General features: G+C 33.9%; 3 protein-coding genes across 3 annotated transcripts; all 3 read left to right on the top strand.

The window, feature by feature from the left end:
* Positions 1 to 526: 526 nt before the first annotated feature.
* On the top strand, positions 527 to 3961 carry LOC127253785 (pectinesterase-like). Its single transcript, XM_051278552.1, has 3 exons — positions 527 to 1155; positions 1698 to 2270; positions 2972 to 3961. The coding sequence occupies exons 1-3, from the start codon at positions 805 to 807 to the stop codon at positions 3788 to 3790; spliced, it is 1743 nt and encodes a 580-aa protein (XP_051134509.1). The 5' UTR covers positions 527 to 804; the 3' UTR covers positions 3791 to 3961.
* A 121-nt stretch (positions 3962 to 4082) lies between these two features.
* On the top strand, positions 4083 to 5080 carry LOC127253795 (transcription repressor OFP8-like). Its single transcript, XM_051278561.1, has one exon. It carries the CDS (start codon positions 4168 to 4170, stop codon positions 4717 to 4719), a length of 552 nt encoding a protein of 183 aa, XP_051134518.1. The 5' UTR covers positions 4083 to 4167; the 3' UTR covers positions 4720 to 5080.
* A 2365-nt stretch (positions 5081 to 7445) lies between these two features.
* On the top strand, positions 7446 to 10156 carry LOC127253889 (V-type proton ATPase subunit E-like). The gene is made up of 6 exons (XM_051278693.1): positions 7446 to 7681; positions 7788 to 7888; positions 8245 to 8401; positions 9091 to 9284; positions 9525 to 9624; positions 9857 to 10156. Exons 1-6 carry the CDS (start codon positions 7580 to 7582, stop codon positions 9890 to 9892), a joined length of 690 nt encoding a protein of 229 aa, XP_051134650.1. The 5' UTR covers positions 7446 to 7579; the 3' UTR covers positions 9893 to 10156.
* The last annotated feature ends 4137 nt before the right edge of the window (positions 10157 to 14293 follow it).

Genomic DNA, 14293 nt, shown 5'->3' with positions numbered 1-14293 from the left:
ACAAATATTATTATATTTATATTTTAAGATAATATTTTTATTATTATTTTTATTTATATTACATTTCGAAATAATAGTCAATATTAAAATATAATATAAAAAAATAAAAATCTAAATTTTTAAAGTGAATTAAATGAGTATTATACTAAAAAAAAATTAATTTAAAATATCATATTAATATATATTTATATCACGTTATACTGTTATTCAAATTCAAAAAATTCTTTTATTATTCAAATCTTAATCCAAAACTCAATTGATCAACCCATCAAACAAAAGACACCCTTTATATAATTAGTAAAAAATGACTTAATGATATAAAAATAAATTTATAACCGTGAAATTATGGATTCAAACTTTCAAATCCGCGGAAGAGTTTTCAAATAGTGTGCGATTCACACATGATTTAAAAAAAAAAACACCTTTTATGTATTGAATTGATTCAGTATATTTTGATTATTATTAAAAAAAACAACAAACACTCAAACATACAAATACAATTGACTAAACTTAGACATCAAATTACCATCCACCCAACACACAACAAAAACCCATCTATTCATAGGGAAGTTGACCGTTATTGTCGTCGACCCAATCTCCTCTCTCTCTCCCCCCTTTCTCTCTCTAACTAGGTTACCCATTCCCCGGTCTCCCCCATCACCTATATTGTTCAACCCACTTTTATTACAATTCTCCCTTCTTTCCCTGGCCCTTGAAGATCGTCTTGGGCCAGCCACCACCTGAAAATAAAAAACCAAAAAAAAATAAAATCAAAATAATAATAATAATAATCAAGAACCAAAAATGATCAGCAAAATAGCGTTGCTGGTTGTGTCCATTATGGTGGTGCTGGGCGTCATCATCGGCGTCTCCGTCATGGTCAAGGGCGGCGACGACCCCTCGTCGAAGCAGTTAGGGCACAGCGCTGCCATGGGAGGGCCCATGAAGATGGTGACCTCAATTTGTGAGCTCACCAAATACAAAGGACCCTGCGCCAGGAGCCTTGAGCCGGCGGCCAAGAACCCTGCCGCCACCTCCAAGGACTACATCCTTGCCGTCCTCGACGCCGCCGCCACCGACGTCAACCGCTCCGCCGCCGCCGCCGCCCAGGTCGCCGTCGACAGCCGTGACAAGAATAGCGTTGTTGCCGTACAGGTACGGTTGTGTTAAAATTGAACTAAATTGAATTGAATTATTCGACTATTCAATTTATTTAGAAATAATTTTTAAAAAGGAAAATTATATCACATAATTTGGTATTTTAATAAAAATATATAAAATTTGTTTTATTTGTTGAGTAAAATCATTGTGTTATACATATTACAGTTTGTTCAAAATATAATTTTAGTCTAAATCTGATATTTTATTTATTTATTTATTTTTTGTGTAAAAATGAATCTAATTATCTAAGTTTTATATAAATAAAATAAATAAATATATTAAACATTCTTTTATAAATAAAATAAATAATTTATTAAAAACGGATAAATTATTTATTTATTTATTTTATTTAAAATCTTTCACTTCTTTGGTATAAAATTTGTATAGATATTTACAATTAAATATCAATATTTTATGTAAATTTTAATATAATACAAAGGAGACTGTGGTATTTTATAATTTTTTCTTTTTAATAATATTATTTACTATTTTTTTTCGAAAGTATTTGATTTATTTTACCATCTCCTCTCCGTCAGGACTGCCGTCAATTCCTCAACCTCGCCGGCTACCGCCTCCGCAAATCCATTGACGCCGTCAACCAGGCCGGCAACCTTAGCGCCCTCGACCGCGACCAGACCCACGAGCTTCACACGTGGACCACCGCCGTCTACGCCCTCCACACCTACTGCGTCGACCAAATCGAAGATCCTGTCCCCAAAACCGCCGTCCAAATCGCCATCCAAAATTCCACCGAGCTCAGCCACAACGCCGTCAACATCATTGCCGAAATCCCCCAAATCCTTAAACTCTTCGGCGAAAATAACAATAATAATTCCGACGCCGTAAAAAAAATCGCGACGGCTACCTCCGATAACCATCCTCGAAGCCTTACAGAAAATAGCAGCAGTAATAATAATAATAATTACCCGGCGTGGTTAAACTCCGGCGATCGGAAACTTCTGGAGACTATTCCGCCGAAGCCGGATGTGGTGGTGGCGGCGGACGGCAGCGGCCAATTCAAAACCATAACCGACGCCGTGGCGGCGTATCCGCCGAACCACACCGGCAGGTTCGTGATCTACGTGAAGGCTGGCGACTACAATGAGCAGGTTATTGATTATAAATAATTATATTTAAATTAAATTATAAATAAAATTGCTCACAATATGGTTTCGAAATTAAACTATTAAAAGTAAAATATCTTATACTTAAAAAATGGCATAAAACCCCAAGATGATTTGTTATCTATATTTTTAGTATACCGATAATTTTATGCAATATTTTTTTTAAGTACAGTGAAAATTTACAAAGTATAGTGAGAATTTAAACGGTATTTTAATATTTTTAAAGTATAACAGGACATAATGCAATTTTTAGAGTAAATGATAAATTTACTCTAATTTTTAAAATCCTAAAGAAGTTACGGACAATTTAATAGAAATGTTGCCTATAACTCCTATATAGTTTTGAAATTCATCGTAAATCTCTCGTTTACTCTAAAAATTGCATGCAATCCCTCAGTAGTTTCAAAATTTAATATAAATCATCTCTTTATATTACAAAATAGTATAATGCTTCCTTATACTTAAAAAAAAAAATATTGCATGAAATATCCATCAATTTAGAAAATATAGATATAAAATCATATTAGTAGTGAAGTTTTATGCAACATTTTTTTTTAAAATATTAGCCGTCGTACAATTTGTAAAATACACTAACATTTTATGCATGAATTTTAAAATCATAATAAAGTTATAAACAATTTTACTTTAAATTTATTTAATTAAAATATATTTAATTTCTAACACAGGTGACAATCACTAACAACAAGCCGAACATTCTGATGTACGGCGACGGAATCGGGAAGACGATCGTGACCGGCCGGAAAAGCGCCGCCGGCGCGATGAAGACGGGGACGATGCACACGGCGACGTTCGCCAACGAGGCGACGGGTTTCATCGCCAGAGGGATGACGTTCCGCAACAAGGCCGGCCCCCAGGGGCTACAGGCGGTTGCGTTCCGGAGCTCCGGCGACAAAACCGCCGTCTTCGATTGCAGCATCGAGGGCTTTCAGAGCACGCTCTACTACCAGCTCTACCGCCATTTCTACCGGAATTGCTTAATCTACGGCACCGTCGATTTCATCTTCGGAAAAGGCGAGGCTTTGATTCAGGACAGCGAGATCATCGTCAGAAAACCGATGCCGAATCAGGTTAACACAGTGACCGCCGACGGGAAGGAGATTTTGAAGGGCAGCAACGGCCTGGTGCTGCAGAACTGCCGGATTGTGCCGGAGAAGGCGCTGTTTCCGGCGAGGTTCGAGATCCAGACGTTTTTGGGGCGGCCGTCGACGGCGGAGGCGACGACGGTGGTGATGCAGAGCGAGCTGGGGGATTTTATCCGGCCGGAGGGGTGGAAGGCGTGGGACGACTCGCCGAATCACGTGACCTGTCACATGCTCGAGTACGGAAACCGTGGGCCCGGCGCCGGGACGCGGCTGAGGAGCAGGAGTTTTAAGAATTTCAAGGTGCTCACCGCCGACGAGGCCGGAAAATTTGCTCCGGGGGAGTTTCTCGCCGGATCCCGGTGGATTCCGCAGACGGGTGTGCCTTACAGGCTGGGGCTTTAATTTATTTAATATTTAAAAAAATTGGATGGCGTCGATTGTATATCTGCCACGTGTACGGCGCTGATCTCTCTCTCCGGCAATGTTTCGATTTCGTTTTGTAATTATACTAATTGTAACATGGATCAATATATAGTACCTAAGTATATGTGTACGAACTTTGTTGTCATATACTTTATCATTTGTATATTACTTTAGTATTTAAATTTACCTTCTATATTATATTAATTTTTAAAAATCATTTAAATAGAAAAGCCAGATCAGCATCGTATATGCGTATTTATATACACGCCTTTTTGGCTTATCGTTTTCTGAACTTCTTTCAGAGATACAAATCCTCTTCGCCATAACCGCCGCAGCTCCGCCACCACCACCACCATATGACGCCGAGAACGATAGTGAAATTCAAAGGCGTATTCGCCGGAAACGGCGGATGCGGATGCGATTCCACGGCGGCGACAGACATAATCGAACCAACGCCTAAGTCCAGAAACTTCTCCGATCGGAATCTTGTCGCCGCCGCAAACGGTCCATCCTCATCGGAAAGCTCCTGGATGAGAAACGGCGGCAAGGATTCCGCCGTCGACGATGAGGACTACTCCTCCTCCACGACCTTCTCCGTCACTTCCGGCGGCGGCGGCGGCCACCGCTGCACGCCGGAGCACGTCGACGACCACGCCGAAACAATCATCCACTCCTACCGGAAAATCCACGGCAGCCTCGCCGTCGTCAAGGATTCCGACGATCCGTACAATGATTTCCGGCAATCGATGCTCCAAATGATCTTGGAGAACAGAATCTACTCGAGAAACAGTCTCCGGCAGCTTCTCCACTGTTTTCTGCAGCTCAATTCGGCGCAGCACCACGAGATAATTATCCGAGCGTTCATGGAGATATGGAACGGAGGTGTCGCCGCCGAGAGCGGCGCGTGACGGCGACGGCGACGGTGACGTGGATGGCGACGCGTGGGGCGGAATTGGGAATTGCATGTGAGGACATTAAATTGTGAAAATTACAGTATAATTAATTAGGGAGGAAAATTTAGGGCTTGAGATTGAATGCAAAGGCGAAATTAACTTCCAAAAATAGTTATATATTATTAGCTGTAGTGTAGTGAAGTTGTAAATAAATAGTATTGTATTTATTATGTATTTGTTTCCTTTTTCTTGAAAAAACCTTTTGGATCCAGAAAATTACTGTAAATATATAAACAAAACTCCTTCCTTTTTCTCACGATATATGTAATAGGAGTAATTTTTATTTTGATATGTACAATATTGTTACGGAAATTCCAGGAAATCAAGATGAAATAACAAGACAAAAGAACACAAGAATTTAGTAACCCAGTTCGATCACGATGATCTACGTCTGGGGGCGCTGCTAAGCCAGGAATTTTACTATAAAGTACGCAGGCACATGTTAAAGTGAGAATACATGGATATTTATAGCCTAAACCTTTGACAATAATATCCAAATCATATCTCTAAAATCTAAAATATAATATCCAAATCATATCCCTAGATTTTAGGATATAATCAGGCTTCATATCCCAACAATCTCCCACTTGAAGACTGATTTCATTTTCCACTTCAACATACCTCATCCAATCTCCACTCCCCACCATTCGGCGTTCTGATTCGAATCATTCCTTTACCTACAATTTTCAGTGTCTCATCATCTCCAAGATAGGATTCCATGATTCTCAAATCACTGCATGAGTGGAATGACGCTCGACCAAAATCCATGACTCCATTGGACTGCTGACGCTCAGAATCAGCGCATCGGATATCTCCTCCGTTGCGTTTGCTGCACCCTGATCCTTCTCCGGCGCCCTGCACTGTCGTTTCAAATGCCCCTTGCAGTTCCAATATACCACCTGACTTGCATCTTCCTTGTTCTTATTCTTCGACTTCAACTTTGACCATTCTTGATGTTCACCCTTTCCTTTTGCCTCAAATCTAAATTCAGTCGAGACATTCTCCCAAAGGGTTAGTCGAACCGTACTCATCGTCTTCCTGTCGATCTTCTTGTATTCGGCTTCATCCATGTCTTCGAATTTCTCCTTCAATACCGCATCTAGATCTTTACCATACATGTAATCTTCTATCTGCATATTTCAGAAATCGAAGTTCATACCATCGAATACCTTGACAATATGACGATCACCCATCTTGACTCCCACAAACAAACCTAAGGTTCACTTGATATGAGAGCACATCGGATATTCCGCTGCGTTTGCCGAAACCCTTATCCTTCCCTACCAACCTTGCACCGCCTATCACAAAGGGACTCGCTGCCTGACCTACCAGTCGGGACCGACCCAACACCGCCAGGAGACTTTCGACACAAGGCACCTCCGCAGGTCACAAGGGATTCCCACAACGATCCAACGTCCGATTCCTCTCAATCCACCCTATCAAAGAACTAGGCTCTGATACCACTTGTTACGGAAATTCCCAGGAAATCAAGATGAAATAACAAGGACAAAAGAACACAAGAATTTAGTAACCCATTTCGATCACGATGATCTACGTCTGGGGGCGCTGCCAAGCCAGGAATTTTACTATAAAGTACGCAGGCACGTGTTAAAGTGAAAATACATGTATATTTATAGCCTAAGCCTTTGACGATAATATCCAAATCATATCTCTAAAATCTAAAATATAATATTCAAATCATATCCCTAGATTTTAGGATATAATCAGGCTTCATATCCCAACAAATATAATATTTTTAAAATAAAAAGTAATGAATTAAATTTTATCCTATTATTCTACTAAAATAAATATATACATTTATATTTCTATCATATTGATTAACTTTTCGTTCATTTTACTTAATACTATTCACTTAAGTTATTGTATTGAAAAGAAATATTTTATCGTATATGAGACAGAGAGTATCATATCCTATATGTACAACATTTAGTTACGGTGTTGGTGAAAGTAGCACGTGTCATGTGAAATATGAGCATGTGTTATTTTTTCATACTTAAAAAATACATTATTGGTACCGGGTCACATGATCAATTTGGTTAGTGATAGGATATTTTACATCGTGTAAATTAGTAAATTATTAATAATAAATTATGATATTATTTTATTATTTATTATATGAGTAGTTTTGTTAGTATTTTAAATATTTTTAGTATTATATTTCAATAAAATATATAAATATGAACATCATTTTTGTAGATAATAAAATTTTATATATAAAAAAATATTTATTTATTTATTTATAATTAACTTAAAATTAATTTTATAAAAATTGGGGAGTTTTAAATATATATGAAAATTTTGTTTATTGAAGAAAAATATAAATAAATGAGTTATTATCTACAAAATGATCTACATATTATATAAATTTGATTAAAATATAATGTTAAAAATATTTAAAATACCAACAAAATTATTAATATAAAAAATAATAAAATAATATTATAACTCATTATTAATAATTTATTAATTTATACTAATATTGTGTCATTAACTAAAAAAAGTCATCGGACGGAAAAAAAAATAATTAAATAAGATATTATAATATTTTTGAAAAACACATGGTATGAAAGCGCGAGGCGAAAACGCGATTTAGAACCTTGAAACGCGAATTTAGAACTTTGAAAACGCGATTTATGAATTTAGATTTCGTGAAAGAGGTCTGCTTTTTCACAGATTCAGTTTACTATTGCCCTTATCAGCTTCGGATTCTCTAGCAGATCAAAGGCATTCTGCCCTTCGATTTAGCTGTGATTTTGCTCCGGGAGAACGTCTCTATTCCGATTCGCATCCGAAGATGAATGACGCCGATGTATCGAAGCAGATCCAGCAGATGGTCCGGTTCATCCGGCAAGAAGCTGAGGAGAAGGCAAACGAGATCTCCGTGTCTGCAGAAGAAGTATGGATTTTTGTTACTTGTTGGAAGCTATGAATAGGCTAGTTTAGGCAATTTGATTGGTATGTATGTTGGCAAGTTTGAGTCTCATTCAATTTTGTTGGTGTAGGAATTCAACATTGAGAAGCTGCAGTTAGTGGAAGCTGAGAAGAAGAAGATCAAGCAAGAGTATGAGCGGAAAGAGAAGCAAGTTCAGATTCGCAGAAAAATGTAAATCTGTTCGATTCCATGCTTTCTGTATCTTTTTTCGTTGACTGTTAGAACTTTTTTCGTGCGTTGTAAGTAGAAGAAACGAGTATTGCATCACGTATTTGATTAGAATGTATTGGCGGTTTTATTGTGGAGGAAAAATAAATTAATCATTTAATAGGATAGGAACATGAATGCTGATTTAGGAAGTGGTTGTTTTTGTTCTGCCATTACGTTTGAATTCTCTAATTCTGTTGCAAAAAAGTGCATCGTGGATTATCCCCTTCATATTGAAACTAATAATCTTTGAAGCATGTGTACTTCGATTTATTGATATTTGTATTGTTATGATCATTTCTGTCGTTTGGATTCTTCAGTGAGTACTCGATGCAGCTGAATGCTTCTCGCCTCAAGGTTCTTCAAGCTCAAGATGATTTGGTCAACGCCATGAAAGAAGATGCTTCAAAACAGCTTCTTAAAGTTAGCCATGACCATCACCATTATAAACATCTTTTAAAGGATCTCATTGTTCAGGTTCAGCAAAATTTCCTGACTCATTTAACACATTCTTGATTTAGATGTGACATACAATCATTTCTCTGAATTTTTAAATAGGAAATTAAAATGAGAACTAGTTTGAGTGTGAATGTTAATCTCTTTGATTTGACGATTATGTTATCTCCCTTTGAAAAGTTAATCTCTGGTGATACCTTCATTTCTTTGATTTGAAGATTATGTTATCTCCCTTCAAAATGTTTATCTCCGGCTATTCTTTCATTTCTTTTGATTTGAAGATTATGTCATCTCCTTTCGAAATTTTAATCTCCTGCTATACTTTTATTTCTTTGATTTGAAGATTATGTTATCTCCCTTCGAATTACTTTCTTCATAGTCTATTACAACTTGTGTGTTACCCTTTTTCCTAAGGTGGGGCTAATAACTAATGAGGTGTAAATTTAGAAGCTTAGTGCTACCTATTAAGCTTTCATGTCGTTTGAAGGATTGAAAACAAGGAATGCCCATTTAAATGTGTCTGTTTTTCCTAAATATATTTCAATATATTTGCCCTCAAAGTTTATCCTTTTATATCTTAATAATGTATCAGGTTCTTTGCAAACTAAAGCTTGTTGCTATTAAGTTCATGTTTTTACTAATTCATTCATTTTAAACTGATTCCCATCTGAGGACAATTTCTTAAAATACTTTTTCTTTTCACATTTCAGGGTTTACTACGCCTGAAAGAGCCATCTGTGCTATTACGCTGTCGCAGAGAGGACACCCACTTGGTGGAATCAGTCTTGGATTCAGCAAAACATGAGTATGCACAGAAGGAGAAAGTTCATGAGCCTGAGATCATTATTGATCATGTCCACTTACCGCCTGCTCCATCTCATCACAATGAACACGGCCCTTCCTGGTAAATCTAGGCCTTTGGCTGCTTGTGTGTTTCATTTTATGAACTGATTGGAAAAACTAAGCTAAATAGTAACTTGATGGGCATTGACAAACAACCATTCTATGAATAGCATATATCGTTTTTCCTTAATTTCCTTAATTCGTCACAATTACATTTTTTGAGATTGAAAATTAGCAGCTGTGAAACCTTGAATCTGCTACCATCTTATATAATTCTTCCTGGTTTCCCAATTTTTTTTAGCTCTGGAGGTGTGGTTTTGGCTTCGAGGGACGGGAAGATTGTGTTTGAGAACACTCTTGATGCTAGACTGGATGTTGTGTTCCGTAAAAAACTGCCAGAGGTGCCATTTTTGGTTCTCTTTTCATTACATTTTTCGGTTTTACTTTTCCAATATGTCTTGATTATCATCTTATTTTAGCATTTCTTATTTATGTTTTAGAGGTGAAAATAGTGTTGTATGCATTATTTGTTTAAGGTAAAATGATAAAAATATACGAATAAACACACCCAAAGTATCTTCGGATTTGTATTAGGTTTGTTAACAGCGATTCGTATTTTGTATTATATTGCAGATTCGGAGGAGCCTATTTGGCCAGGTTGCTGTCTGATGTTTAAAGCCTCATATATGTGCTCATTTTCGATGTGTTTTCTGAATCAACTTTTATCGGATGCCTTATTTTCTACTCATGCGGTTATTTCATCTTCATCTATCAATAAGGTGTGCCATTCTCCTTCTCACCATTTCGAATTCTCGAATCATTTCTTGTAGGTGAATTCTATTTTACTTCTGAGCTTCTTCAATATGCCATATGCCATATTATAATCTTTCTTTGATATTTATTCTTCAATAATATTGCAGACCTTTAAGTGCATTATTATGAATTGACTTGAGGGGAATGATAAATCTGAAATATCTCATGTTTGTATGATAATTGCCGTTACCTGAATGCTCATATTTGTATGTTTACTATCTTGGTTGTAATAGTTCGATTTTGTGTGTGTGTGTGTGTAACTTACATTGTGTTTTTATTAACTTGATTGGTTTTTACATTTTTTTTAACTGTTTAATTTCATAACTTTTTTTTAATATTATATTAATCAATTATTTTATTAAAAAACTACATAAACAAAAATACATAAAAATCAAGTCAATAAACCTAAAAGTTGGGGCGGGTTCTCTTTGCGCTTGTTATTTTATTTTATATTTAAATATTTTAATATAATGATTATTTGTTCATATTCTCTGATGGGTTTATTTATTTGAGATTTGGTGTTGTGTTTTGGTCTTAAGTTTTAGTGATGTTTTTTTTTTTTTTTTCTGAGAAAAAATAATGGCTTCTTCTTCATTTGATAAATATTTTTATAATTTTACAATTCAATTTTTACTTTCTTTTTTATAAAAATATAATTTTTATTTTTATAATTTTTTTTTAAAAAAATCTAAATTACTATTCAAACAAAAACTTAGTAAAATTAAAATTCAAAAAAACAAAAAACAAAAAACTACCAATTGAACACATCAAACGCATGTTTTTAGGGAGGGCGAAGGTTGTATAATAAAAATGATAAGGTTGTGTTTGGTACAAAGAAATGAAACCAGAGAAATAGAAATGGTATAATTTTTCTTATTTGTTTGAGTAGAAATAAATCATTTTTAGAAATATTTTTATTTCTTTTCTATATGCAGAGAAATAGAGAGAAATGATGTTGTAGTATTTTTTTTTTACTATTTAATTTTTATAATTTTTTTTAAAAAGTCACCAATTTTTTTTTTTAATGAATTATCATTGGATTAAAACTTTTTTTTATCTGATTAATCATTTATTTTTGTTTGATCATTCATATAGTTGTATTTTTTTTAACTGAATTTTCTGTTTTACCAAACAAGAGAATGAATTGTAATTCTCTATTCAATTCAATTTCTCTCTGATTCCATTCTCTATTTTCATTTCTCTGCAATTTCCTTCTCCGTATCAAATTTCATGTAAATAGAACCGAAAATTCCATTAGCTTTGAGTGTTTTTTTTACCTTGCAATCTTTATAATTCCTTAAATAAATCTACAATTCTCTTTCGCAAAGATCATTATTTAAGCTAAAATTTAAAATCAAAATACAATATCAAACACACTTGGAAATTTATCGAATACAATGTTTGAAATAAGAAAGCAACTTTCAAATCTATTGCCTTATTAGGAACACAAGCAAATCAAAAAATTTGGTCGATCATACTCAACTTGAGGGACAATAGAGAAACGGCACGGGATCACCGGTCCCCCTCTTTCCCGCCCCACTCACAAATGTGATATATATATATATGCATATATTATGTGTATCTATATATCATATATATATTATTATATATACACAGTGTATTAGAGAGGGCGTGGAAAGACTTGAATGTAAGGGATCGGTGATCTCATCCCATAGGGAAACTAGGTGGATATTTTAGTGATTCAACACAATCAACATATATAATAAACGTAGACAGCATATGTTTCGATATAGTACAACACATATTTTGTTATAACACATCATATGCGGTTCTACAAATATGCTATACTATATATAATATATACTGTCTATTTTTATTATATATCAATCACATTATTATATCTAAAATCCAACAAAAATTGTCGTGCTCTTACATTTGGGGCACTTAGGAACCTCATTCTCATTCTCCCTCACCATAATATACATCAAACACCCGGGGCACCCCACCACCATCATTGGCTCCTTCTCGGGGCTCGTTTCCCGAGAAACCGACACACAAGACCCTTGCGGCGACATGTCCGTCGACGAATAAATCAACAATTGGCCTTGGTCTTGGTCTTGGATTTGAACTTGCCCGTGATCTTCTTCCCTTGCCGGGAATAGGTCAAGTTCGAGCTTGGTGTCGGGGATTTCGTCATCTTCAACTTTGTAGTTCATTCTAAAGCGAACAACAATTGTTGGAGTCAAATCAAATTTGTGCTATATTAAAACAAAAAATCAAAATATAAATGCAAATAAACATATATACATTTTACTTTAGCGTTTTAGATTTAGATTTGTTTTCTAAAAATAAAAACATAAATGGAAATATATATTAGATATAATATATATTTTATGGAGAAAAATAACATATTGAACATTAAAAATAAAAGGAATTTAAAAGCACAGATAAACAATCCATTTGATCAAAATTGTAAAGATGTGCTATAATAGTATAATTAAAAATAGAATGAGTTTGCTTTTTTATTATTATTTTTTTAATCGACCATTTTTATTTTTCTTTTTCACTAAACTATGCAAGCTTTTGTTTACAAATATTATTAAATATATAATTATAGTGGACGGAGAAAATATCTATTTTAATTTCTTTTTTATAATATTATAACTTTTTAAGCCATACTCAGAACGATAAATTAGTACCACATAATACGAAAGCTTGATACCTTTATATGCCGGTGAAGAATTGAGAAGAAAAATACGGATCGAGAGAATTATATGTGCGCTACGTTTTTTTTCCCTTAAATTTTTTTCATGCCTTAAAAGGGCTATATATAGAGAATCAAAATTATTGCACACACATGTATGTATACATTGGTTGTGCTTTAAATTCCATGGGATGTAATAAATATGATGTAATGGATGGGGTAAGGGTGAGCATGCAAGGTAGAAGTAGTAATTGGCCATGGTTGTGAAAGCATCAAATCGAGTCTATTCTAGTATGTTCTCACGCTCCAAGTGAATCAAATATGTTATATGATCGTAGGTTGATTTTACATAATACTCCCTCCGTCCCATGTATTAGATACGGAAATTTAGGTAAAGTGTAATTAGTAAGTAATTAAGAAGTGTATTAGTAAAAATAATTATCGTATAATAAAAATAATTGTGGATTAAGATTAAGATAACTAAATAGTTTAATTAAAATTAAAAAAATTATAAAATTTAAAATTTAAAATGAGATTAAAGTGTATAATAATATTTCCAAAAAAAGAATGGACAAATTATATGGGACGGACGAAAATAGAAAATATGGACAAATTATGTGGGACGGAGGGAGTAGATTATTTCAGTTCGTTTTGCTTTGATTCTATCACATGAGTTTTGAAAAAGAAATGTGCATGTTTTGTCTGCATAGTAGTCTAATCAATTTTCTTATCACCAAGCCATTACATAAACTTTTGTATTTTTAAATATATATATATATATATATAAATTAAGAACATGAATGTGTTATATATATATATATATGCATATGAGTAATTAAAGGTATGCTTGGATTTGAAAATATTAAATAAATAAAAAAGAACTGAATTGAATATTTAAATTTATATATACATCTGTAAATTACATAAATCTTTAATTATAGGGTAGTAAGAGGGAATCATTATTGCTAGGAAATATATCACAAGAAATTTGCTGGCAGAATGAATTTCTAATAAATATTTTTGTGTTAGGTATCCCATTAATTGCTGATATTTATAGCCATAATAATAATAATAACAAAAGCTTGGGATAGATAGGATTTTACATCCTTAAATTAAATCACACTCAAAAACAAGAGAGAGATCATAATAAAGTAAATTGAGGGGGGAAAATAATGGAAAAAATAAAAAATAATGAAAAAAGTATTTAAATGTAAAATTAATAACAAGAGAGCAACTAGTATTTAAACTAGCTGATTACAAATTATATAGATTTTTTTTTTAAAAAAAAAAAAACTTTTAATTTTACATATATGTGTATTATTCCTATCAATGAAAGTAGAAATTTTTAATTCATAGAAAATTAGAACACTTCAATGCCAACTGCCCCAAAATAAAATATATACATACACATACACCTGTATGTATATCTTCAAATTTTTTATCACGCGAGAATCCGCAACCGCTACTTGAAGCGTGCCCTGAATAATTATCATGATTTATGATAATAATAATAATACTATATTAATTTTTTTTCTATTATTCAGATTAAAATCAAAACCAAAATTTTAAAAATGTGATCGACTCAATGTTGT

The sequence above is a fragment of the Andrographis paniculata genome, unplaced genomic scaffold (genome assembly GCF_009805555.1).
Source record: "Andrographis paniculata isolate CXL003 unplaced genomic scaffold, ASM980555v1 Contig51END, whole genome shotgun sequence".
In the NCBI taxonomy this organism is placed as follows: domain Eukaryota; kingdom Viridiplantae; phylum Streptophyta; class Magnoliopsida; order Lamiales; family Acanthaceae; genus Andrographis; species Andrographis paniculata.
Note: the sequence above shows the minus strand (reverse complement) of the source record. Positions and strands in the feature narration are given on the sequence as shown.